The following is a 27,883-nucleotide window of genomic DNA, read 5'->3' as shown; positions in this document are numbered from 1 at the left end:
TGCATGGAATATAATTTAATTTTTCTGCATCATCATTGGACCATATTCATTTGATTATTTTTTCCCCATTTTTAACCATAAAAAAGTGCTCTTGAACCTCACACTGATTAGTCAGTTTGATAATTCTTTGACTAGGAAACTGGGTATTCAGTCTTCCTATTGGCTTCATATCTTGACATGCTTACATGTCTTCCCAGAGAAATTATTCTGAACTATATTTCAGTCTTTCAGCCGTTTAAAAAGAAAGCAAGTTATTTTTTTCATTGTTCTTACTTTTTATTAGATATAGAGAGGAATTTTTTAAAAAAGCTGCTCAGTGTTAATCAAAATGTCTGAAGAATTGTTATACTTTGGTTAGATGCAAATATATTTTTAAACCAAGGATTATTTAGGTTTTCCATTGCAATGTGAAACTTGGCTGGAAGGTCTCATCCATTTGGTAAATGTACATATGTGTGATAGAGAATTTCACTGAATTGAGTGAGGCATACTGTTAACTAGATTATGTGCATGGGATAATTTTGATTACAGCCATATGATTGTTTAACTTAGTACATTATGTGCTTTTCTCCGTGTATGGAAATAAGTACATATTTATGAATTATAATTGTTAAACTGACAATTCCATTAGCAAGTGAGGACCCAGATTGTTGTGGGCAATATGCTGACATTGTAAATTGTTCAGAGTTCCTTAGCATCTTGGATAACTTTATATTTAATCCTTGGTTCTTTCTCTTGCCATATAAACCTAAATATAGTATATCTTTCTATTACTGCTTAAATGATACATTGATTGTCAAAATAGGTATTGTTTGAAAGAAAAACATCATTCAAGGCAATACATTCATTTTTACAATGGAGATTCTCCCCAACAATGACAGCTGTAGTTTCTTCCATCTTAGCATGAGCTTCTTAATTTCATTCCATGTCTTAATAAGGAAAAGGGAATATTTTGCTTGTCAGAAGTCACTTCACTATGGACTGCTGGTTCCACTCTATCAGAAACATCTAGTCTGCCATATAACCTTGGCCTTAGTTGGTTTGTGTGTATGTGTGTGTCCTTGAGTCATTGTTGACTCCTGGCTACTGTCTGGACAAATGCCTATAGGATGGGTAGTAGTGTTTTGGGGTTGTTGTTTTTTTGTAAGATTTCATAAGTGGTTTGCTATTGCCTGCTTCCTAGGGCTAAGAGAGAATGACTGGCCTAAGGTCATGCAGTTGGCTTTGTGTGTAAGATGGGGTCTTACATGGTGTCCCAGTTTCTAGCTTGATGCCTTAATCACTGCATCAAACTGTCTATCCAATGTGTAGTTATTGTCTTAAATTTCAGGGTGCTCACAGAAGGAAGAAAAGACAGTGTTTTCATGCTCCATCACTCATTTGGTCCTTGTTATTCTCTTCTCATTGCTAGAGAACAGTTTATTGAATGTGTGTAGCTGAAGTGGCAGTGAGTATATTCATAGACGTCCATTAATTATACCAGTCAGAGAGGAGAAATAATAATTTCAATAGTATTCTTTAGGGTTTTGCTATAATGTTTGCCTTCTTGCTTCCTTATCTACATTGGTTAAAGATGCACATTTAATGATGTGCTTAATAGAGTCATTCTTAATATATTTTGTATTTTATATAATTTGCCTGAATATGTTTCTATTAACTGTAAAAGCTGTTTCACAATAATTCATTACAGAACATTTTTATCTTTACATGGGGTAATGATTTCTTATCTTTTCACACACACACGCACACACACACACACACACACACACACACAAGATGTTCAGATTAATGCAAAACATTGCAAAACGATGCATCCAGATTGAATTTTTCCTCATATAAACTTTTCTTTTGAGAGTATCTATTCCTCTGCACACACAAATAATGAGTTCTTTCATGTTAAATATAAATAGGTACGATTTGTTTTGATACGTAGTAACTTAGAATTATTTTCAGGGTAAGTTTGAACACATTCAGGGTTTTTTTGTTTTTTTTAAATTCCATTTATATCCCGCCCTTCTCCGAAGACTCAGGGCGGCTTACAAGCTTAGCAGTAGCCTTCATTCTATGTATATGCCTGCTTATTAGGGCTTTCACACACACCCCAAGCGGCATTATTACAAAGTCAGCTTAATTGCCCCCAACAATCTGGGTCCTCATTTTACCTACCTCGGAAGGATGGAAGGCTGAGTCAACCTTGAGCCTGGGGGGACTCGAACCTGCACTAATTGCAGGCAGCTGGTGTTACTTAAGGAGGCATTAGCCCACTGCTCCACCAAGGCTCTTTTGGCACTTGTAAATAAACATGTTGGACGTAGACTTAAGCTGACCTTAGGAATTATGCCATATCAAAAATAGTGTGCGTGTGTGTGAGGGGGGGGCGGTTTCCACAAGCATCATTAAATTCTTTAACAAACAGCAAATCCATGGCAGGCTATGTTCTCCCGTTTGTAGCCAGAAATAAAGGAAAAGTCTGCATCTCCTCTCCCTCAGAGACAGGCAACTTCCATTCTTCTCCACGGTTTCATTTTCTGCACGTAATTAGATGCAGTGCAAAACATCCGTGCTTAATCTGCTGCCTTCAGAGCCGCTGAAGTAGCTTACGGTAAATGATTTCTTTATGGCTGTGTTTAATTATAGGAAATGTATTTGAGAGCACTTTTCTTTTTTTGTGCGAATTTCAATATTTATATTTTTACTAGGCCCGATTAATTAGGTTTCTGTAAGACGTGATGTCGAATTTCTTGGAAGTATTTTTGGAAGAAATTGCTGAAATGGAAAGGCAAGATGGATTAGTTGATTAGCGATCAGTTGTCTTTCCAACATTTTTAATAAATGCTTCTTTGGAATGAGGTCAGGTTTTAATTAAGCACTCTAATGCAATTCTCTGTGAAAGACATTTGAACTAACCTCTCACTTATATGGTGACATTCAGCTCGACGTATGCAGCTAAGTCCATGGGAAAGCAACGTTGTTAGCAGGCTTCTGACACCAACTCATTCATTCTTGGCCAGGAGTAAAAGTGTAGCAACTTTATCTGGAGATGCAGGTAAAATTAAAACATCAATGAATTCTCTTCTGAGTTATATCCTTTTAAAAATATGCTGCCTTTTAAATTTTGCTTTTGGAAAATGTTGGGCTGGTTTAGCTGTTGTCTGAATCTTGATTGAAGGAGTAATCTGCATTCTGCAATCTTTTCTCTCTTTCCATTTTTCAAGCTTTTCTTGCTTTTCTCTGTAAATTTCTAATAACTGAGTAGAAAATTATCTAATTTCAAGAGCAAAGAGTGTCTGCCTTCATTAATAAGCTCCCCATCATGTTTTAGAAAAATTTTGTAACCATATCTGTCCTACTTATATAATAAATTGACCATTCTATGAAAATGGTTTGAGATAGAATTAGGTATTAACATCTAAAATTACTGAGTCAGTAAAACAGAACTTTCAGTAAATCAAAATTCCTTCATATGGTTCCCAACATGTTACCTGTTACTTCGTAGTCAGATTCTGATATAAATATGCCTCAATTTCTCATATATGTAATTTAACAAAGAAGAAGCACCCTGTTCATATGAATTTGTAGCTCAGACAGATTTGACGAAAGTTACATTTTTATATAAATTGAATGAATAAAATTAATATTGAATTAATGGTACTTTAGGAAATGAGTACTTTCATAACTTAAGCAACAGAATTAAAGTAGGACATCCCATTTGCTTTCAGATTAATCTTTCATATAAAAGGAGAATTAGATTAGACTTAATAGAATAAGAATTGAATCTTATTGACCCTGCTAGGTTTTGGATGGCATAAGTGGAGACATAAATATATTTTTATCCTGCAATTTTGGGAATAAGTATCCTTGTGGGATTTATTCTTAGGTAGACCTTTGTACTCACTGGAGAAGAGCCTAATGCTGGGAAAGATTGAGGGCAATAGAAGAAGGGGACGACAGAGAATGAGGTGGCTGGATGGAGTCACTGAAGCAGTAGGCGTGAGCTTAAATGGACTCCAGAAGATGGTAGAGGACAGGAAGGCCTGGAGGAATGTTGTCCATAGGGTTGCGATGAGTCGGACACGACTTCGCAACTAACAACAACAACAACAGACCTTTGTACAATTGTGTATTTTGGTAGACCATATTTCTACCTAAATAGGAAGAAATGTAATTCCAGGTCTCTTAATTTGTGGATAATCCCAGGATAGCTCTAAGCATTTTGCTTTTTCTCTGCCTGTATATTAATACTTTCCTTCCTTCGTTTCTTCTTTTCCTATCTCTGGTTCCTGCTCCGGTTCCTGCTCCTGTCTCTTGTGTTTCCTTCTATGTGTTTGGTTAAATATATACATGGGAAAAAATAAATACCCTAGTTATCCCCATTTGTCCTCGTTCAGCATCTTGCAGCCCAATCAGCCCTCTCTCCTTCAAGGCCACAAGTTGCCATAGTCCAGCAGACCGAGCAAAACTGTTTGGCACAGCCCCTGAGGTCAGACGGCGAAGGACTGCACATTCAGCTGGGGTAAGTTCCCAAATTGGGAATAAGCTTGCACCTTTGATGAAATCATAATACTCAACACTCAATATCTTGGTTCTTTTCCTTATCATAGGAAAGTAGTTAACATAGAGAAAAAAAATGTGGATATGGAGTCATACTATTTACACATTAAGATTTGTCAGTGGTGGGATTCAAATACCTGAACAACCAGTTCTCTGCGTGGATGCTGCTTCCTGATGCCGCTTCCGTTCTGGGCCTGGGCCTCCAAGGCTTAGAACGAACTTCCAGAAGTGGCATCCACGCATTTCCGGTGGGCCGTTCTGGGCCTGGGAGGCCTGCCCCAGGCCTCTGAGGTTCAGAACAGGCTTTCGGAAGTGGCACCCACACACTTTGGGTGGTCCCTTCTGGGCATTGCAAAAAAGGGCTAGGGCTTCAGCCGATTCGTCGAAGTCAACAAAAACTTACCTACCGGTTCTCCTGAACCAGTGCGAACCAGCTGAATCCCACCACTGAGATTTGTGCATTAAGACTACTATAGTGATTCAGGTTTATTAGCAGAATTTTTGTGATCAAAAAGGACTTTTCACCTAATAGACTGCCTACTGTCTGTGAAACTTTCATGAGCATGGGAACATAGGTTAGTAGTTCCTTAGTTTTACATTTTGAATTAACAGCTTTGTGTTTAAAAATGAACAAAAAGAATAGGAAGACATTTCCAGATACACATTTTATATAACTGATAGACCTTTAAGGGAGGGTCATAGAGCATTGCAGGTTATATGCTTTGAACACAGAAGTGCTCAGACAAATATCATCATCATCTGTAAAAGGATTATGCTTGAAATCAAGAGAGCTACTAAGTGGTGTCCATGAAATGGTGGTCAAAAAATGTAAGATGACAGTTGCAAAAATGCGACTGGGACATAGAGTCAAATATGACAAGTAGTGTTGCCTATATGGATAACCTTCTCTAGATGCTGCTGGAGCTAGGTTGAGTAGGATAAGGCAGTTCCTCTGGTTTTAACTTTGACCTTTTTTAATGTGCTATAAACTGTAGAGTAAGGAAAATTGTCTTGATAGAGATTTGCAAGATCCTTTAGTAAGGCGATGAGGAGTGCAAAATGTGTTTCATATAGTGCTCATAATGTCTCAGGCAGGGACTCCCTAATTCACTGCCTGCCTAATTCAGGAGGCAGGAGGTATAGCATAATCAGACTTGCAAGATTCTATTATTATAGCTAATGTCAATAAAAGTAGTTTTTTCCCCATCTACTTCATTTCTTGGTACAGACTACCTGGTGGGGTTGATATAAGCTGCAATCAAAAAGGATCATTGACTTTCTTGGAAACTGTAAACATGTTTACAGGACCAGGTTAAATAAATAACAAATCAGAAACACATTTCAATGAACTCAAAAGCAATGTGCTTGGAACTGATGTATTGAATTGCCTGAATTCTTCCATTATGGTTTGTGAACTGTAGCTTTTCACTTAGTGTCTGTGAGGATAACTCACGGTTAAGCAAACCATTACCAGATGGTGCCAAGACATTGTTTATACAATTAGCCACCATCTCTGCATTCGTGGATAGTGCTAGGCCATAAATAATGATTCATGAACCATAACGGTAGGAATGACAAATGAAATTGTAAACGAACAAAAATGGAATGGCTTAAAATAATGTTTCAATCCAGATAATCAGAAGGTATGGCATTCTATCCTTACAAAATGCAAATTAAAACAAAAACAATAATTACATATCATGAGCCCAATCTTTTATCCACTTTTGAAACTGAAGAATAATTAACATTTGTACAGTAGTAATTTGTAATACCAAATCTTTTATTTCTTGGTGCATTTGATAAGGGGGCTTTGTTTCTGTGGCTATGCAAAATGCCTCATTTGTCCTGTTTGTTCAATATTAGAGTAGCAGGAAAGGAAAGGAAAGGGGACTCTCATCAATTAATATTTCATCTGGTAAAAAGAGAACTCGTTCACCATCTGCCTTCAGAAATAAACCAGCTGCTTGGTAAGTAACTTAATATTATCCTGCATTTCATCTTAGTTATATTTGCATCTTGTATAGTTGCTGTAAGAATTAGTTGGTATATAAACAGGGGGCGGGGAAACAGTTGGGCTATCAAGAAGATACATATATTAAAGCATCACCCTTATTCTGATTTTTTTCCAGACTTGATGGATAGTCAGAGGGTTCCCCAATCTGGTAATACCCCGTTGGGAATGATGATGTCTGTAGGCAGGTACACTTAGTGATTACCAAATCAGGGGAAACTACCTTGGTCCAAATTGTGCCATCGAATATTTCTAGAAATTCTGTCTGCTAACAGACATATTCATAGGGGTATATATACAGTAGAAGTTCTTTTCTCTAAGAAGAGTGTTCTGTGATTCCCCTTTCTAGACTCTGCAACCATTCATAACTAACTCTCATTAGTAAAGCAATAGGTATCTTAAAGAAATGGAGGTAGTGACAGATTTTATTTCCCTGGGCTCCAAGATCACCGCAGATGGGGACTGTAGCCAAGAAATTAAAAGACGCTTGCTCCTGGGGAGGAAAGCCATGGCAAATCTAGACAGCACACTAAAAAGCAGAGACATCACCCTGTCAACAAAAGTGTGTATAGTCAAGTCTATGGTCTTCCCAGTTGCAATGTATGGCAGTGAAAGCTGGACCATAAGAAAGGCTGAGCGCCTAATGAGAAGGAAGGACTCACTGGAGAAGAGCCTAATGCTGGGAAAGATTGAGGGCAAGAGAAGAAGGGGACGACAAAGAATGAGGTGGCTGGATGGAGTCACTGAAGCAGTAGGCGTGAGCTTAAATGGACTCCAGAAGATGGTAGAGGACAGGAAGGCCTGGAGGAACGTTGTCCATAGGGTCGCGATGGGTCGGACACGACTTCGCAGCTAACAACAAAATCTTAAAGACCCCTTCGTTACTTAAATAGCCATTCTCATCTAAGCCCCTCAAAATTTTCTCAAAGTATGTAGATTAGCTATTTCACTCAGTTTTTGTGCAGACATAGCAATAACTTCTTTCTTTCCCTTTACAGTCTTTGCAAGATAAAGATGTTGAATAGAGGTCTTACAGGCAAAGCAGGCAATGATAATTAAAAAAAATAGGAAACTCCTACCTTTTCTCTTCCAGTAGCCATTGTAATATCACAAATTGTTTTGAAAGTACCTCACCTTCAAAAGAGGGTTACTCTGAGGTGAGGCAAGGCTTTTGCTTCTCAAAAAAAAAAAAAGAAAGCCCTGGCAAAGTCATTTTGGGATTATGAAGATGGTACCACGTTGCTGATGTGTAGTTTTGAAGCAGAACCTTGTTCTTTTTGAGAAAAAGAGGCAAATAAATTTTAATAAATCTTCAGCAAAGTGTACTAAGCTGTGCCTCACTGAAGCATAACATCCTCTTTCTGTGGTCCTCTTTATATAATATAAATCAGGGGTCTTCAAACTCGGCCCTTTTATGACTCATGGACTTCAACTCCCAGAATTCCTCAGCCAGCATGCCTGTCTGAGAAATTCTGGGAGTTGAAGTCCATGAGTCATAAAAGGGCCGAGTTTGAAGACCTCTGATATAAATGGTGATTCTCAGGTAGTTTCTTTTTTCCCCTCTCCCTCTCAAAGTTACTTCAGAAGGGCAGGGGAGAATGGAGGGGAGATGGGAACGTGTTTAAAAGCGATACAGTGGAGCAACAAAAACTCCAGTTTTTGATTACTGTCCCTCTGCGGTTCAAATAGGCATGCTTCCAGATCAATGCCTGCTCTGCCAGGAACACCCAGAAAGATCATTTTGCTACCCGGATCATCCAAAACACCTTCCATTCAAGCTCGCCCTCCTTCCCCTGGCAACGTGCGTCCACTAAAAAATGAGAAAAAGGAAACACTGCAGGAATCCGAGAAGGTAGCTGAACAAAAGTCTAAAAAAACAGCTTCAAGTCCCAGACTAGCTACAAGTGAAGAGCCTTGTAAACCAGAGTCTACTCAAAGTAAGGATCGGGTTGTCAGCCTTCCAAAATGTTCCTTATCCAATTAAGTGCTCTGCTCCCTTTTCATGATGTAGCTTTTGGATATTGTTTTGAACCAGTGTGGATAAATGTAACAGCTTTATTTCCAATGGTTTAGGTTGGGAAGCTAAGCAGGGTTGGCTATTAGTTAAATAGCAAAGCAGAGAAACTACCAGGATTACAGGCTAGAATGGACCTAGATGTCTGCGTGAAATCACTGGGACTATTTGTTTAAAAATTGACTATATGCTATTTGTTTCGTTTTTAAACCAAAGTGGAATATAGTTTAAATGACTGAACTGAAATACTCGTCATAATATTCACAGACTCTACGTGTTCTAACTAGTGATTATTTCAGATTTTAAGATCTCCTTGAGCAATAATTCATGAGTGTCTCTCTCTTGTTAATGGCCATTCTGACTTAATGATGCTACATCCTCCTCACTCAGTCAGGCCCCACAGGAATGTACAACCTGTCTATCACCAAAGTTACCTGTGGTCTCACTAAAGTACTGGGTACCAAAACTCTCCCAGAATTACTGAGAAATTGCAGTTTTAAATGCACATGGGGTTATTAAAACATAGAAAGTAATTACAGTAATACATCAACGATTAGTGTTAGTGAGGATGAAAAGATTAAACCCTAAGCCAGTGGTGGCGAACCTTTTAGAGACTGAGTGCCCAAACTGCAACCCAAAACCCACTTATTTATTGCTGGGTGCCAGGTGGGTGTGGCCCACTGGGTGGGTGTGGCTGTGGTGGTCATGGAAGATTGGGTGGGTGTGGCCAAGGTGGGTGTGGTCAGTTCAATGTTGCTTGTGGGGAGGGATACCTGTGGGGGGTGGGCAGGGTTGGGGGAGCTCCAGGAGGTCTCTAGCAGGTGGGGCGGTAGGCAGGAGACTCATCCTGTGGGGTGAGGCGAGGCAGGGTGAGGATTGCATTGCCATGGGGCAAGGCAAGGGCTGGGGCAGCTGTTGCCTGACACCATCGGCCCCCGCACACAGAGGCCAGCGAGTGTATGGAGGCCAACGGTGTCCATCAGTAGCCACAGCCTGCCGGCCCCTTGACAGGCACACTCTGGGGCTCCACAGCCCGTCGCCAGCAGTTCAAAGAAGCCGCCTCCGAGATGGATGGTCACCCAACAGCTGAGGAGGTGATGCAGTGGGTCGTGCCTGGGAAAAGGAGAGCATGCGAGGCCAGGAGGGATGGGATGAGGGGGAGGGAAACCAGCCGTGCCGGGATGCATTCAGACACGTGGGACCTCGGCGAATTAGCAGGCGGCTGGTTGAAGAGGGACAGTTGCCACCTCCAGGGCATGGTGCAGGTGCCCAAAGAGAGGGCTCTGAGTGCCGCCTATGGCACCCGTGCCATAGGTTCGCCACCACTGCCCTAGGCCCCTGAAGTATGGAATACCTTAGGGTGCGGGTCTCTTGCTGCTCTTCTGTAATAAGTGCATTGGGTGAAGTTATTCAATAGCGCAGAATGCATTGTTATCAGTGTGCTGATGATACCCGGGTATATATTTCTACCATTGGCCAGCTAGGAGTGGACCTAGTGCCTGGGCAGGAACCAATTCTGACTCAGTCCTAGCAAGACAGAGTGGCATTGTGTTGTCTTTGCTCAGTGAGATAGCACTCCCCTGAACAAAGATTATATGGAATTCAGGACTCTTCCTAGGCTCGTGGTTCCTACTAAACCATGAATGTGTGCTCTTGCTGGGGTGGGCTGGAGGGTAGCGGGTGGTTATTATTTTACTTTTATTACTTTTATTTTTATTTCTTTTATTTTGTGCTTTGATATCTTGTAAGTTGCCTTGAGTCGCCCTGTGAGAGTAGGCAGCAATATAAATTTTCCCAAAAAATAAATAAAAGGAGCCATGGCTAGCGTGCCTTTGTACAGACTCATTGTTGTACAGACACCTGTTGTTGTTGCCACGCTTTGGTCACTTTCATTTTGGATTACAGCAATGTGCTGTACATCGGTCTTCCCTTGAAGACCATCCAGAAGTTGCAACTGGTCCAGAATGCAGCAAAGTGCATAGTTCTGAGCATCTGGTGGTTGCCCATATTATATTGCTGCTGCATTGGCTTCTTTTGGGGTGCAATTCAAAGTGTTGTTTATCACTTTACAGTCCTGAATGGCACAGGGTCAGGTTCTTTAAGGGACTGCCTCTTCCTGTGGATGTCTTATTTGTCTCACTAGAGCAGACATGTCAAACTCGCGACGTCACGTGACGTCGCATGACATATCAGGAATGTTTTGCCATTGCTGGCAGTCAGGTGGGCGTGGCTTCCGCGTGATGCGTCCACTCCTGCATTTATTGTTCACTCCAGTTCTTCTCTTAAATGTCATCTGATAGGATCTAGGAAGCTCACTTTGCCCCTGCCCTGTGAAACAACTTCCTGTAAGGTCTGGCAGGGTCCTACCCCCCTACTTTTCAGGAAGGCCTTGGAAAGTTGGCTCTTCCACCAACCATTTGAACCTTTTACTCCTATTTTTATGAGCCACTCAGATTTATTGTATATAGAATGGGTTGTCATACAGTATATATTGCATAAATAAATACAACATAAACATTTAATTTATTATTATTATTATTATTATTATTATTATTAGTATTAGTATTAGTATTAGTATTAGTATTAGTATTAGTATTAGTATTATTTTAACATTAAATTTTATTAGTGGTAATTTTTGGCCCAGGTCTTTTACATTTGTTTGCTCTGAACCCATCCACTACTCAGCCTCAACCAGTAAATGGTATCTTCATATTTTATAGTTTTCCTTTTCCAAATGTTGTACATGCCTTTTTTTTAAAAAAAAAGAAAGAAAAAGAAAAAAATCCCGACTCTGTTGGTATAAACCCGACTCTTCTTCCCTTATTGCTTTAGGTCCTGTTCCAGTTCTGCCCTCTGTTCCTTCAGCAGCTTCACCATCACCCATCAGTAGCAAATTTTCAGCGGGGACAACAGATCCAGAAGAAGCAACCCGGTTGCTTAGTGAAAAAAGGCGACTCGCCCGGGAGCAACGAGAACGGGAGGAGGAGCGAAAAAGGCAGCAGGAAGAGACTGAAAGGTGATCAACTCACAGTTGCCCTAATGGAGAAAATGCACTTTTGGATATCTTCTTTGAACAGGCCGTGGGCCTAGATTACAAAACGAAGCATTTGTATAAAGCTTATATTCTATTCATCTCCATGATTTAGCAGAAGCAGGCTGTTAAAGATAGCTCTCTCTGGAATAGTGTCCACCCAACAACCTAAGCCAGACTAAGCCAGACCAATGCCATATAAGCAGGACTGTTTTTATAGCTGTAACAGCTACAGTAATAGATTTCGTGTAAGTCTGAATGTGCTTCCCCCTTCCTTTCTTCCTTAATCTTCACATGAAATAGGGAGGAACGTGTCCAAGATGTTTTCTCAAATTATTTTCTTGACCTGAGCTCAAGAAAATAATTTGAAAAATTATTTGACCATTGCCTTGCTAGTGGCTCTTCCTCCTGTCTTTCTAAGCCATCCCTTCGGCTCTTTACAAATAGAGATTATACTGTTTAGTATAATGTGGTAATTTATATAGACTGTGCTGATTGTATAGATTTTATGCAATCTAGATTCTATAGGCTTAATGTGATAAACAGTATAGATGATACAGGTTAACTTAGAGCCAGATGAGTGTGATGATTAAGGTATTGGCCTAGAAACTAGGAAGCGGTGAGTTTAATCCTGCCTTAGGCATGAAAGCCGACAGGGTATTTTTGGACCAGTCACTCTCTCTCAGCTCAACCCACCTCATAGAGAACTTGAAAGAGAAAGGAGTATTAAGTACATATGCTGTCTTGAATTACTTATAAAGTAATAAAGGTGAATAAAAATCAAATAAGTGAATGGACAGTATGATCCAGATGTTCAAAAGGACAGCATCATTTCTCAACCTTTGATTGTCCAATTGTATTGAAGTCAACACCCATCATTTCAGCCATCGGCCATGTTGGCTTTGGAGATAGATGTTGTATTTCAAAAACTTGGAGGGTCCTAGTGTTAAAAAACACTCTAGTGCCTCTTAGGTAGTTCTTACTTCAACAAATGCATGGATTTTGCATTCTCATAAACCCTTGCACCAGTATCTCCAAGTTTGTGCCACTTGCATTCTGAATTGATGTAGTAATGTTAGAAATATGAACTCTCTTACTCACATTCTCCACATAAATGGCATCTTTCTGTCTTGAGAGAGAAAAGTAAAACCAATAGCTCAGGATCCACCTTTTGTTCAAGAGCTTAAAGTGGAGTACTTAAGTATCTTTTCTTCTACTTTTTTTCCCAGCACAGCCACCCTGTGAGGAAAGTTGGGTGGCTCCAAGTCAGCCAATGGGTTTCTATGTTTGAAGGAAGGCTAGAATATGGCTCTTCCTGCTTATAGCCAAATCCCTTAATCCTTGTACTACAGTGGATCTTGTTAGACCTGCTCAACACAGTCTTAGATATCCTTCCACAGGAATACTGTAATTTGGTTTCTGGCACCAACCAAGATTTCAAACTTCTCATGGTTCTATTTAAGGAGATTTCCCAATTAATCCAAGTATAACTTTCAGTTTACCTCACATAAAGTGAGAAGAGGAAGCATTTCCTCCTTTGCCCATTCCATTCTGTATCATTTATTCATTTTGGAGGCAGGGATAGTCTGACATGCTAAAACAGATGCTTTATTTGTTTTATTATTATTATTATTATTATTATTATTATTATTATTATTATTATTATTATTATTATTATTATTATTATTATTATTATTGCCAGTTTTACCCACCCATGCATTTGTCTAATACACCATTGTTTCCATTAGACAAAAGAAGGAGGCCTTGGCGCAAAAGATAGCTGAGGAAAGAGCGCGCCGAGAGGAGGAAGCTCAGAAGCAGGAGGCAGAAAGGAAGCAAAAAGAAGCAGAACAGGAACAGGAGGAGGAGGAGCTACGTCGCTTGGCTGAAGAAAAGGAGGAGAAAGAAAGGAGAGAAATGGAAGTCCTTCAGAAGCAGGTATGTAAACACCGCTGGGTTTTCAGATTGTATCTTGTACAAATAATACTCCCATATTACACCCCTCCTGCGTGAGCTGCATTGGTTACCGGTTGTCTTCCGGATGAGATTTAAGGTGCAGGTACTTACCTTTAAAGCCTTACATGACCTAGGCCAGGGATATTTGCAGGAACATCTGTTGCCGGGAACGACTTCCCATCGCCCAGTGCGCTCACACAGGGAGGGCCTCCTCAGGGTGCCGTCGGCAAGACAATGTCGGCTGGCGGCCCCCAGGGGGAGGGCCTTCTCTGTGGGAGCGCCAGCCCTGTGGAACCAAGTTCCCCTTGAGCTCCGGATGGCCCCGGATCTCCGGTCCTTTCGCCGCAGCCTTAAAACATTCCTTTTCCATCAGGCTGACCTGGACTGACGACAGGGATTTTAAAAATGTTTTTAATCTTCTTATTGGGGCTGTTAGTTTAATCCTTTTTAACTTTTGTATTATTGTATTTTTTTATTGTTGTTAGCCGCCCTGAGTCCTTCGGGAGATAGGGCGGCATATAAGTCCCAAAAATAAATGAATGAATGAATGAATGAATGAATGAATGAATGAATGAATGAATGAATGGCTCATTGTTCTGTGGATTTGCATGAAGGAAAGCAAGGAGATGCAAACAGTGGCATCTCTGGACAGGGAAGGAGTTAAAAAAGTTTAGATGGCAGCCATGACTCCATGTTTGAAGCCCCCTCAATCCCATATATGTGTTGAAAGCTGAGGAACTTTGCACTCCTGCAAGTACCATCTTGATAATGCTGGACCAAAAGCATCTTTTTTTAAAAAAAAAAAAAAGAGTTTTCCATGGAATTCAGTGCTGCTGTTCTGCTTATTCTAATACAGCTGATCCCTATTTAAAGCATGGAAGCATCCATTTGCAACTCCATAACCAATTCTGTTTTTTTCTTGGGACTGTGTGACATTTCAGAAGGGCAGTCGTCAGGCTTAGACCAAAAACAATGTAAAACAGAGTTCAGTTCTTTATTCCCTTACACAAAATAGATAGAATCTCACCAGACTAAAACCTTATTTATTTATTTATTTATTTATTTATTTATTTATTTATTTATTTATTTATTTATTTATTTATTTACTTACTCACTTATTTACTTACTTATTTAAATTTATATGCCGCCCTTCTCCCTAAGGACTCAGGGTGGCTCACAACAATAAAAATTAAAAAGAAAAAACATAGAATGAAAATTTAAAAAGAATTAAACTAGTAAATACAATGATAACATGACAATTTAAAACCCAGTAAAACCTAATTAAAATACGTAGTCAGTCCAGACCCGCTTGTTGAAACATCCATGTCTTCAGGTCACAGCGGAAGGATCGAAGGTCAGGGGCCATCCGCAGCTCTGGGGGTAGTTCATTCCAGAGGGTCAGCGCGCCCACAGAGAAGGCTCTTGCCTGGCAGACGGCACGCTGAGGAGGCTGATTCTGTGGGACCGAACCGGGCGATTGGAGGTTGACAATGGCAGCAGGTGGTCTCACAATAGGCATATCCTGAAAGATTCTAGGGAGAGGCTATCCTAACTCTCTTCCTCTGTCTCCTATCCAGCTCTGGACTGGGCTGCCTCTTGTCTGCCCCGCCCACAGGGGTGTTTCCTGGGAAACTGCCTCTTCAATGTAGTCTATCATATCACTTCCCCCTCCGTGGGCACCATCCCTCAAGCTATCACTGGAATTGATCAGCTACTTTAAGGAATAGTAACAGGGTCTATGCAAGCCACTCCTCCATTGATACTCCAAAGGACCTTTTTGCCTTTACGATCAATATGTCTTTGTATACAAAATATGTATGACTGTGGGTTTTGTATATTGGTATATTTTGTCTGGAAAGACTCCCGGCAGTTATAAAAAGTTATACAGTATTTCCTTCCTTCTGTCCATATATTTAGGACCTATTCTTTCTGAAGGTGAATGCACTTTTTGATCGAATTTGTATGCTGTTTTTCAGTGCAAATGACATTCATGAAATTCCCTCCCCTCCCCGGAAGTTTTTTTTTTAGAAGAGTTTTATTAGGATTGCAAAGCATTAATTTTCCTCTTCATGCTTCTTCTGATCTTGTTAATTATGAACCTTGCCAGCTGCTGTTATACTTTGCATTTGAATGCATCCTGCAGGTTAGATACAGAAATGCCATTAATATTTGTGATTTTGGCCTTAAACATATGATGCATACTTTCCTAATATATCATGCAAAATAGAAAAGGGAGCACTTAATTTTTACCTTACATAAAATCATGAACAGTAACAGATTACGGTATGTGCAATCTGAAAAGCTAATGATTGTTGAAGTAATCAAGAAATACTGGTATTCTAATTTTATGAAGTAAAGGTACATAAGTACACAGTTTTTAATTTAGAATCCCATCAACTTTTTATAATGTGTTTGCACTACAGAGAAGTAATTAAATTGTAGATTCATTTGCAATTATAAGAGAAGCTGCTCTTCTTTTGCCACTATGTTGGGTCTATGCAGCCTCTTAGCCTGTCCTTCTATGATAACAGCAATTGAAAGCAAAAGTGAAAGTAACTAAATAAAATATATTGATTACCATATTATCATCAATGCCCATATTTTCCTTTTTGGTGCCATAATTTAGAAGGAAAAGGAGACTCAGTTACGAGAAGACCAGATCCGACTGGAACGTGAAAAGCATTTCCAAAAAGAAGAACAAGAACGCTTAGAAAGAAAGAAGGTAATAGAAATCAGTTTTTGCAGACAACCGCATGTGCATTTTCATGTGGCAAGTGACCCGCCCACTTATGTGGACTAAAATGGATTCACAAGCCCTTTGGAAGCATTCTCTTCCATGGAATTGAAATCACAATTACATTTGCTGTTTATAATGCCACTTTTGGATTTATGTTAAGTGTTTGTTAAGTATTTGGAATACCTTGCTAGGCCCCAAACATGGGACAAATCTTATTTCCTGTTTCAGCCTAACCCAAGGCCATCCACAGGCAGTAGTCACAACAGTGACAGCTCATATTTGTGTAAATTTTTTGGATTGCTAACAAAGAATTAAAGGGAGACTGATATGCATTTCAAACTTATTTGTTCTCATCAGTCAGCCATACCCTTCTGAGATTCGAACCTGGGCCGATTGCACCTTAGGCAATTGTTCTAACCTTTAGGCCACTGGCTCTTTCTCGCTTTGTTAGCTGAGAAGCAAGGGTGATATGTGTTAAGTGTTTATTATAGCAAGGTATTCCAAATACTTAACAAACAGTAGCAATCCAAAAATTTCAGCGAGTTCACACCACTTTGGCAGAACCGGTAGCTGATGTTTGGTTGCCCAGGCCCATAATGGACTTCCGGAAGCAGCATCCACACAGAGAGACGGTTGTTCACATATTTGAATCCCACCACTGATCATAGGCAAACTTCCATTGCCTCTTCTTTCTTTTGGCTCCAGTCTCACATGTTTGGGAATAAAAAGTGTTTACTTAAAGTGGAGAAGACAATAGTGGATTGGAGGAGGGAGGGAACAAATGTAAGTTGGTCTGATTTCTGAAAAAGGCGGGGGTTGCAGGAGGCTTATGAAGAGGATGTTTGTTCATTTGCTCACTGACTACCTATGCTGCTATTGTTGATGCTTCCTCCTCCAGCTGATTCCAAGGAGGGCGAGTAGCTCATTTTGTAAAAATTTGTTGCAGGCCACCACCTTTTCCAACAGTTGGTGGAGGAAGCAGTGGCAGTGGTGAAGTAACTGCAGCATATATTGGAGACAAAATTGGTATTGCACATAGTGTGTTCCTAGTTAATATATCTAAATCTGCTCTCCAGTGAAAACATCTTAGAAAGGCCTGTTAAGACTTACCTCTTTATCTGAAGTTAAGGGAACATGGAAAACATGATAGTTCTTCCTTATAGCAGCTCCCACACTTTGGAACTCTTTAGCACCAAAGGTTTATAAAGCTTCCTCCCTCAAGTCATCTAGAAGATAATTGAAAGTTTGATTTTTCCAGGTTTAATTAACTAACAGTTGTCAGCATCCATCTTGGGGGATTTTTCATATCCTTACCATATTATAACCTACCCAGAGTTTTTTTTCCATTGGGGTGGCCCATAAATTGTAAAATAAATTAATAAATATTATGAACTATAGATAAATCTGGAAGATGTTCATTATAAGTATTCTTTTTCTTCATTATGTAGCGTCTTGAGGAAATTATGAAAAGAACTAGGCGATCAGAACCTGCAGAGAAGGCATGTATGGAACTTTCAGAAATATATTTCTATAATTTTGTTCTCCTAGAATAGATGTTTACATGAAATCTTATTTATTTTATAGAAATCAGATGACCAACAGAATGGAGTGATAGCAAAAGAAATAGGTATGACTTTTGATGTGCGTTTAGTTTAACATTGAAACTTACTCAGAGCATGGATAAGTAAGAAGTAATAAATCATTTAAACATTAATAGCCTGGTTGTATTCAATGAAAAGTCAGTGATTTGACATTTAAATCCTTGTAATGGCATATTATTCCATTATGAGTATAATTATATACAAAATGGAACATATTAGAGCTGTGATTAATTTTTCAGTGATAAATTAATCGTTCTAGATCATTAGTTAGGTTGCTTTTCATCATTAAGACAAAATGCTCAGTGACATATAATTTTCTAATCTAGATTACACAGTTTTGTTTATAATTGGACTACTGAAATAAAATCCTTAGTTCCTTTTTATTAAACAATGTCAGCTCACTATTTACCTGGTATGATTTCTGAGCAAACAAGGTGTAAAAGGAAGTATTTTATAAAAGGCTATTATAAAATGAACTTGTTATGAGTTGGGTATTGCATTTTTCATTAATACTAAAAGGGAATCGATTTTTCAGAATTCAGGTTGGACCAGATCTCTCTAATTTCTCTTCGCTCTTGCCTTAGGATCATTCTTTATTAAGAAATAGGCATAGGAAGTTAATCAAATGATTAATCTAGCTGGTTCACTATTACTTCTGCCCAGGATCCCTTCCTATTTCTTTCTCCCCAACAGTACTGAACACTCTATTTAGGATAGCATGCAACTGCTCTCCAAAAGACCACTTCTCAGAAGGGAAAGGATGATTTGTACTTCTGATGACCACTTATTGCTAACCACCTATATAGGGGAGGGGACAGAGAGGAGAGGAGAGTTTTGAAAGTCCGTGTTTCTCTATGGAATCTTACGTTCTCCTTTCTGTTACATTAAATAAATACGGTTTTACAGACCAGTTTGTTTTCCTTCTAGCAGTGAGCCCTACACCTCCGTTAAGCCCTGTAATGGGTTCTCAGGTTCAGTGTATGGCAGAAACTCCACGCAATGGGGAAATGGTAGTTCGTACACCTGTGCTCATTTCTCACCAGTCCAGAGTAAATTTAGACAGGTAAGAAACGTGATCTTTTTTTCCCCCTTCTGTTCAATTGTGTCCAGTTCTCAGAACCTTCCTGGAATATTCCCTGCAGTTTTCTTGGCCAGGATTTTCAGAAGTGGCTTGCCAGAGAAAGTGACTGGCCCAAAATGACCCAGCTGGCTTTGTGCCTAAGGCAGGAGTAGATCTATCTAAATAGATTAGAAACCTATCTCCTGGTTTCTAGCCTCGATCCTTAATCGCTACCCAAACATGACCCTAGTGTGGAGCAAAAATTCACGGGTGTGTTTTAGAAGTCTCTTCTTCCTGAGATAAACTTATATTTTAAAAAGGTAAAGGTTCCCCCACACATGCGTGCTAGTCATTTCCGACTCTAGGGGCCGGTGCTCATCTCCGTTTCAAAGCCAAAGAGCCAGTGTTTGTCCGAGGACCTCTCCATGGTCATGTGGCTGGCATGACTAGACGCCAGAGGCGCACGGAACGCTGTTACCTTCCCACCGTAGTGGTCCCTATTTTTCTACTTGCATTTTTACATGCTTTTGAACTACTAGGTTGGCAGAAGCTGGGACGAGTAACGCGCTCACTCTGTTATATTACATTTATTTATTTCCCTTATCTGTAGATGTTTATTGTTTCAGCCATGTATTATTTCTCACAAAATATCCAGGGAAACATTTAGTGTCAAAATGTTTTACTGTATCGTACATATTGTTTTTCAGTAAGCCCCCAAAATAAGCAAATAAATCATTTAAAAACATTGATACTTGGGAACTAAGATCATATTATTTAAAAATTGACAAGAAATAAAGCCCTTATTCATCTGTATTATTGGGGGGAAAGGTGTCCCAGGTGGCCGAATGGTTGCATAGATTTGATATCTGCTTTTCAATATAGAGAAAATATTGTTTTTCACATGAGACTTGGTATCGCCTCAGTGTTTTAACAACCTTTATAGCATCATGAAATTAAAAAAGGGGAAATTCTTTATATATCTAAACCTTTCTTGTGTTTCTTGATAAGTTTGTCAACCCAACCCACTTGGCAGAGAAAAATAGGAGGAAGAGGTATTATATTTGTTCACCATCTTGATTTACTATTATAAAATAATAAAGGTAGGATTAAAAAAATCAAAGAAATAAATAAAGATTCTGTCACAATTTTATTAGGCAGCATATCGGGAAATTTTTCAGAAGAGGACTTAAAGATGTGGAAGAAGGCACCAACTTCAACCTACAGCATAACTTACTCTTTAGGTTTTCTATTTGTTGCATTTTTTACTATTTTTGAAAATAGTTTTGCAATATTTGCATTCAGAATTATACAGTTTTTCTTGGCATTTAGTACAGTAATTCAAGAATAATTTTTATATTGACTAAATAATACCAGGTTTGTTTGATAATCCAAACATGCTATTCAAATCTAATAACCATCAGGAGCAACAATATAAAGATCCAATTATTTAATTTTATTATGTTATTTATGAGTGTGAAGAAAAGTCTACCTCCTGCCAAAGTTTGGTTGGTGTGTCAATTGAAATAAGAACACCTCCTGTTAGTATTTAATCCATATGGATAGTGCTATTTCCATCAGTAAAATGCAAGATGAAGTTGAATACAGATGGTGTTTCCAAAACATTACTTAAATTTGCCTGCATCATGAGCTAAATGTATCTGGTACAGGAAACTACCGGTAAGTCTACAATAAATACAGATACAATTTAAAAAGCATTGGATTAAAATAGTCATATATTTTCCTATAAACATCTGGTTTGTTATCAGTAAATTATGTTACCTGTCAATGTATTTCAGTAATCTCAACCCACGAAAACATCTAAATGAAAATGGAGTATCTACTCAGGATGAAAACTTTGAAGAGCTCATCAGTTTACCAATGGGAAAAAAACCTCCCAGATTAGATGCCATGAGTCCTGAAGAGAAAGATAGCTCTGACATTCCTTTGACTCCCATCTTGGCCTTTGAAGAGAATGGGGCACGAGGGTCATTGCCTCAGGTAGACAATGTTCAAACGCCTCAGACAGCAGGTAACGTTTGCTGTAATCCTTCTAACTTGCACACCCTGGAATGAATCTAGCAAATGCCTCATTTGAGTATATTAAGAGCAATGAATAAAGGGTTATAAAATCTGCAGTAAACATATTAATCCTGGTTCTTAGATCAACCTGCATCTGGAATGGAAGACAGAAGCTTGATTATGAATTGCACTTGGCTTGTAGGAGAGGGCATAGATCTGAATTTCAAACAAATTACTTATTTAAAAAAATGTTTCAATTATAAAATTTATTTCTGATACAAAAGCAAGTTTCTTAAAGGATAAATAGACTTTTAATAAAAGTAGGAAAAAGCAAGGCTTCTGTAACAGATATATAAAAATAGTGATTTCGACATGTGCAGAGTTTTCTTCATTATAAGTTAAGGTGAAAATTTTCTATTCAGGTTCAGAACTCTAGGTAACAGGAACTTTGTTCAGTTTATGTGGGGTTACCATAGAATGGAACTATTTCTACATTTAATAATTGGTGTATGGATCTTGAATTATTGTGGTGGTGCAGCGGTTAGAATGCAGTACTGCCGGCTAACTCACTGCTCACTTCAGAAGTTCGATCTTGTCCAACTCAAGGTTGACTCAGCCTTCCATCCTTCCGAGGTTGGTAAAAATGAGGACCCAGATTGTTGGGGGCCATATGCTGACTCTAAACTGCTTAGAGAGGGCTGTAAAGCAATGTGAAGCGGTATATAAGTCTAAGTGCCATTGCTGTTGTCCCACGAAAGGAAGCCACTCTGATCCAATGGTGGCGTTACCAGCAGAAGGACAGAATGAGTAATGTTTTTTACCAATTTCCCCTTCTCCCTGCAGGCCTAGCACAACCTCCTACACTGTTTTAGTTGCTGTTTTAACTCTGTCAGCAGGTGTTCAGAACGTATAGGAGAGCTTCAGAGGGAACAGGAATTGGCAGATGTTATTTCTCCTGTTCCACTCATGAGACCTTTTTACATGCAGTTCCAGTCATTGGAACTAATAAGATCCAAGTCATCTCCCATCATAATGATCATCATCCATGACAGGACTGTTTATACTTTTGGATAGGAACTGTTGCTAATGTTTTCTTTATTGGCTTTCCTTTGCAGAAGTTGTCTGACATCTCTTCGTGAATCATCAAAGGCGAAGAAAAAGCCTCTGAAGCCAATGGGATTCCTTCCATGCTATGAAGGAGTGTTATATTTTTGTCACTCTTGAATTTTCTAAAGATTTCTTGGATGCTTTTTTTTTAAAGACAACAGGTAGTAAAACCAGCAGAAGAATATATTGGAAATAGATTTGGATTGCCTTTCTATCAATAGAGCTCACTACTAGGGGAGAATTGTGTCTTCTGTTTCAAAAATTGCTTCACATAGCATAATTGATATTTTCAGCCTTCTTGAAGGAAAGGGTAACTAGATTAAAAATAACAGGATGATTTAGATAATGAGCCTGTTGGTTTTGTCTTGTTTTGAAGATGGGTAGTTTTAAAAGGCACACTGTAAAATCAGCAGAGAATCTTACATTTTACTGATTCAATACTTGAAAAGTAAACACCTCACTGCTCTACAGGGAGGGGCCACAGGGGTGTGTTTTTTGTTTAAACCTGTTGGTTTAGATATTATTGCAGAGAACTATTAATTATGGGGGCAAAATATAGGCTTCTGTATCAGGTTCTTGTAAATGTAATTCCTAAATGGACATTATGTATATTCAGCCATCACTATGCTTCTCTCACATTTTCTTTTACAAATAAAATAACATGACAGGTTTTCAAATGTGAAAAGAAAAATTGAAAGCATTATTTTTTCATAGGTTGAAATGAAAAAAAAAGCCTATTGTATCTTAGATAATGTATTTATTAATTTTGTTGAGTACAAAATAAACAATAAAAAATGTGGCTATAAGTAACATTGCAAGTTTGGCTTTCCTTATCTAGTTAGCAGATAGTTCAACAAATTAAACAAAGCTTTCTGGCTTAATGTTATTCTTTGAACTCAATGAGCTTTTTCCAGACTTGGAATATGAAGATGAAGTTAATGTACCCATAATGTTCTCCATATCGTATAGGCTGAACAGGAAATGTTACTGACATCCTGTTCTGATGTCTAGAGGCCGTTAAGAGTTGGAACAGTTTTGGCTGAATCCTAGCAAGACCAAATGGTGTTGGGTTCAGAAGCCCCCCCCCTGACACCTGGATATTCCATCTTTGATTCTAAAGCACTAAGACCTGGTCTGTTTGATAGCATAGTGTTGCAGAATGGTGATTACATGAAATAGATGATATTCAATTATTTGGGAAGTTCAGGTATTTTCTAATGAGGGAGCTAAAAGTTGTTCTTCCTGCAGTCTAATGGGAGGAACAGATTCAACAATCCTTGATGAACACAGCCTATTCCTAGAAGAAATGCTGCATATGGATCAGATGATCATTTTTCATTTTAGGAGCTCTTCTGATTCTTCTGTGTTCTGCGACATTATTCTCCTCTAAAATATTAGTTATTTATAAGAGTTTGTGTTGCGTCCAATAAACAAGATTTTAATAATTTAAAAATCCAATTTAATAAGCGGTAAAACACATATGGACATTTCTACCTATAAACTGTCCAGAGGAAAATATGTTTTGTTTCTTGTGAAAAATGCATTTCACTGCCGTTGTATGTCCTGCAGATCAATCTTCAATATGTAAAGGCCCAAAAACAAAAGCGCAAAAGGTTATTGGAGATCACACTTATGTGTACACTTTCATTTTTACTAAGTTTGCAGACAACTGCAGTCACTCAAAACTAGATTAGATGCAAACTTTGGGCATGGCTTCCAGACATTTGATTTTAGTAGCACAAAGAAAGCAGTAATCTTCTATGTAAGGCAATTATTCAGCTTTTTTTTCAATAGAATACAATAATCAGTTTAATTCAGACATGTCCAAAGCTCTTGAGCATATGCACAAAGGTATAGGAACAGGTTCTGAATAGGTTTCTTTGGGCAACTAGGTACCGTATATCCCTCTTTGGTAGATAGCCTCATGTCCTCCAGAAGATCTTTCTACTTACTTTCTACTTTAATACAAATATGCAAATACGCACTTAGAAACCTTTGGATTCAATCACCTGTCTCCAATTGATGGAATCACCTGCCTGTTCCACATGTTCTAATATGATGGGAATGCTCCAGCTCCCTTCCCTGAAGTCGTATCAATTAATGACGTCAGGAGGAGATGACTCATTCATGCCTATACAGACATACAGCAAGTAGCATCTTAAAATAGTCACAACAACACAAACATTTTACATAAATACATTTTTTTTAGAAATGCCCATTTTAATAAAAACTTCACAAATTTGTCTTGAAAGCCTACATGTACATAATTATTTGCTAACGGGGATTTTTTTTCCATTTCAAAGCTGTTCAGTTTATTAAAATAAGAATATTGCCAAAGTTAATTCCAAGGCAAGATTGATAATCCAAATCTGCAGAGATCTGCAGATTACAAATCAGCAAGAACGGTACAAAATTGCATCATCTGTATAACAGAACTTGATTGTTTAGATTGTTCCATCTGTCTCGCATCTGTATAGTAAAACTATCTTTTAGACTGGTCCATGAATGCATCAAAATAATGAACAGTTACACTATATGTGAATCAGCCATCTTAGATAGGACAACAATGGCAAATTTTTGAAGTAATCACAAACCCAATCATTTTCAATGGAGTCTGTTTACATGCCTCTTGATGGGTGAAAAATGTTCCTTTAATTTCTACCCAAATAACGGACATCATAATTTCTGTATGTAGCTGTTTTGGATTTATCCAAGGCTGATCTGTTAAACCTAAAATGCCAGTATCTTAGCTCAGCTGCCCATTCAGAGGCTAATGGTCTCCATCTTGGCTAACGATGTGTAGGCTGGAAGAGTCTCTCATGCCTCCATATGTCCAATAGCAATACTGAGAAGTTCTTGCATAATTTCAGTCTGTTGACAGATTTCATCAAGGTGCTTCTTCAGTTCACTGTTACTGAATGCTACCAAAAAGTCTGGATCTTAATATAAGACAGAAGGTATTCAGGTATTAGACTGCAGAATTTTACATCCTTTTACATTTGTCCATAAATTTATTTGACATTAGATTGATGGTATTGTCTAAGGATGTACATTCGATCTATAAAGTTCTAGTAACTCAAGATGTAACTCAAAATATAGGCTAACTTTAAATTATTGATCCTTAATACCTCCTTTGATGTTCTGATTTTTCAAGATCCTCTTAAGGTATTCATGCATATTCCTGTTTCTTATTCATCGTACATCTGTTCAACAAGCCTCAAGAGAATCTGTTCCCACCTTTCTCAGTCAGAAATATGACCAACTTTCAGGCATTCTTGTGTGCCTCATTTCCAACAGCCAGCCTTCCACTTTCAGCTGTTGAACCACAGGGGTTCTACTTACAAGGATGAACCAAATTCATCTCTTATGGTGATCCAAGCTTGCCTTTGGACTTTCTGACAAAAATAACTCTCTGAATTTCATCTTCTAGCTGGACTTCTTATACATTGCACTTTTGGTGTTTCTATTTGGCTTGGTTTCACTCTCTTGGGTCTTCCCCTACCGATACCGTACAAGTATACATCTTGAGTCCTCTACTGTTGCTAATAAAAATAGTTGGAAAAATTCAGGGAACTAGAATTATGAGATTATTGATGCTCCTTTTCTAAAAATAATTTCTAGAAGCACAAAATGTGTGACAATGAAAATGAACTTCTATACAAGTCTGATGAAAATATCAGTGAAAAGAGATTAACTTTTAATCAGAACTTTATAAAGCTGGAGTTTGTTTACTGTACATTACTAGAAGCAGTCAGGACTCAAATCCTGGTAAATTCCAGTGATCCTAGTTATTATGCTAGACACCACATAAAACTCCTGGGGTTCAATTTGAACCATTATTTTATTTGAAAGATGTATAGAGATTTTTTAGATCCTAGTAGTCCATACCTTTCTGTAATACGCAGAGAGTGGTTATGCCCAAATGCTGAAAACGAATCTCCCGGTGAATAAGATACTTCATCAGATATTGCTGAACCTGGTTCATGTGAGTTTTTAACAGAGCCACTACCTCTTCTATGCAATTGATATGGAGAACAGGAAAAAATACAGAACAGAATCCATTAAGTACACTACACTATTAAATCAAAACAAGGTCCTTCTGCTTATGATGACTGCCCCTGCTTGCTTTTCTGGTTATACTTATTTGTTAAGCTAAAAGTATTTTAACATTGAAAATTTATAAATGTAGTTTTCTATAAAGCCATATGTGACAGCAAGCAGAGCTCTGCTAATTCATTTTAAATTTTATTTTGTAAAATAAAAATACAAGTGTTATATCTCCTAAAGAGCTTCATCTACTTGGAAATTAAAGCACAGCGATAATGCTACATAATTGTGTAGTGACTGTCTTCTAGACACAATTACTACGTGAGTACTAATTGTGTACATGTAATAATAAATGCATTATTTTAAGAGAGGGGGTTTAAAGAAGTTTCATGCCACAATGATTTTTCAAATTAAATATCACTTCAAGTTGCAGCAGTAAATCTATTAATGTTTGAGCAGTGATGGCATATTTAACAGGATTTGTTTCCTTATGGAAGATTCTATTATGGTGCAAAATGTTTGTTAATTGCTGTGTTGGAACCATTTGCTTCACTCTCTCAAACAAATTTTCATATTTAAATTAGAAGAATAAGGGCCCAAGGCAAGGATGCCAAGTGTGATCAGCCACAAAAACCTGCCTGTAGTCAATTACATTTACATTATTAGTATATCAGAAGAAAATAGATGATCATCAAGCTGTAATCCATTCATTTAATAAGTCTTTCAGAATCCCATTATGTTCTGAGAATGATTTAAAACTAGCTAAATATAAATGAAAGGATTTGCACTTCAAGGCTCAAGCTGTTGTCCTCTTTTTTTTTAACCCAATCCTTGTCATCATTAGGCTGAAAATATAAATATCAGACTCCCTGTTGGTACATACCATGCCTTACGAAGTGTTTGATCAAAAAGGCAGCTTGGAACGAAAGTTCGATTTGTTCCACCTGGTTAGCTAATTTCACCAAATGATTTATCAATGGTTCATCCATCAATGCTACAATATGCACTGTGGCTCCTTCTAATAGTAGAAAGCAAGATGTAATAACAAATTAATAGACAAATGAACAGACCCCCAACAGAACAGAGAAAGAATGTAGAAGAGTTGAAATAAAAATATTGAATCACGGTAGGCCTCTCAAATCACAATCGGTGGAGAAATTAAACATCCTGAACGGAAGGATGCATAGCCTTTCCTTATACGCATTCAGCAAAGGGTGTTCACCATCTCCCTCAGTAACTGGTATCATTGTTCAATTGGACTTATCATGAGGAAGCTTTTCCTAGCATTTAAATGGAAACTGTTCTTAGGAACAGGAAATTGGGAACATTATTCCATGTCTCACACTCTGGAGTGGTAAAGAATAGGTCTTGGACTGTCGTGCAGCATCCATTCATGTACTTATGGTAAGAAGGGCTATTACACTTCCCTCAGGCATCTCTTCTCTAAAGGGACCATACCCAGTTGCCTCATAAGACTTAGTCACCTTGTTGCCCTTTCCGGTTTCAATGTCTGCAATCTCTCTCTCAAAATGTGGTTCCCAGAACTAGCCACAGTAGTTAAGGTGACTAATTCAAAATGTGGTAGAATATTTCCTATAATTTGACAGAGGAATTACTTGATGGAATTTGCCCATGGTGGATTAAGCTTGTGTCCAAAGATGCTAACTTGACTTTAGGTAATACTAAACGGGTGGACCAATGGGTGGATCTTACAGATAGTCTTTGTATAATGGCCACACATTCATGACT

General features: G+C 38.4%; 2 protein-coding genes across 8 annotated transcripts in view; one reads left to right on the top strand and one right to left on the bottom strand.

The window, feature by feature from the left end:
• Positions 1 to 24,875, top strand: part of MAP7 (microtubule associated protein 7) — a 112,038-nt gene extending 87,163 nt beyond the window's left edge. For 2 of the 6 annotated variants that reach the window (XM_081339862.1, XM_081339859.1), the window contains exons 8-19: positions 2,933 to 3,046; positions 4,365 to 4,513; positions 6,415 to 6,518; positions 8,252 to 8,499; positions 11,409 to 11,592; positions 13,356 to 13,545; positions 16,190 to 16,285; positions 17,749 to 17,799; positions 17,885 to 17,927; positions 18,829 to 18,964; positions 20,758 to 20,990; positions 22,096 to 24,875. In XM_081339862.1, coding sequence (XP_081195988.1) covers positions 2,933 to 3,046; positions 4,365 to 4,513; positions 6,415 to 6,518; positions 8,252 to 8,499; positions 11,409 to 11,592; positions 13,356 to 13,545; positions 16,190 to 16,285; positions 17,749 to 17,799; positions 17,885 to 17,927; positions 18,829 to 18,964; positions 20,758 to 20,990; positions 22,096 to 22,106 — 1,559 coding nt within the window. In that variant the 3' untranslated portion in view covers positions 22,107 to 24,875. The remainder of the gene's footprint in view (positions 1 to 2,932; positions 3,047 to 4,364; positions 4,514 to 6,414; positions 6,519 to 8,251; positions 8,500 to 11,408; positions 11,593 to 13,355; positions 13,546 to 16,189; positions 16,286 to 17,748; positions 17,800 to 17,884; positions 17,928 to 18,828; positions 18,965 to 20,757; positions 20,991 to 22,095) is intronic. The other 4 variants (XM_081339860.1, XM_081339861.1, XM_081339863.1 and 1 more) reach the window with 4 other exon arrangements.
• LOC308674994 (uncharacterized protein) overlaps positions 24,813 to 27,883 on the bottom strand; it is a 35,142-nt gene continuing 32,071 nt past the window's right edge. For both annotated transcript variants that reach the window (XM_081339908.1, XM_081339909.1), the window contains exons 12-14: positions 27,018 to 27,152; positions 25,976 to 26,101; positions 24,813 to 25,026 (exon numbers count right to left, since the gene is read on the bottom strand). In XM_081339908.1, the coding sequence (XP_081196034.1) occupies positions 24,905 to 25,026; positions 25,976 to 26,101; positions 27,018 to 27,152 (383 nt within the window). In that variant the 3' untranslated portion in view covers positions 24,813 to 24,904. The remainder of the gene's footprint in view (positions 25,027 to 25,975; positions 26,102 to 27,017; positions 27,153 to 27,883) is intronic.

The sequence above is a fragment of the Vipera berus genome, assembly GCF_964194415.1.
Source record: "Vipera berus genome assembly, chromosome: 1".
Classification (NCBI taxonomy): Eukaryota; Metazoa; Chordata; class Lepidosauria; order Squamata; family Viperidae; genus Vipera; species Vipera berus.
Note: the sequence above shows the minus strand (reverse complement) of the source record. Positions and strands in the feature narration are given on the sequence as shown.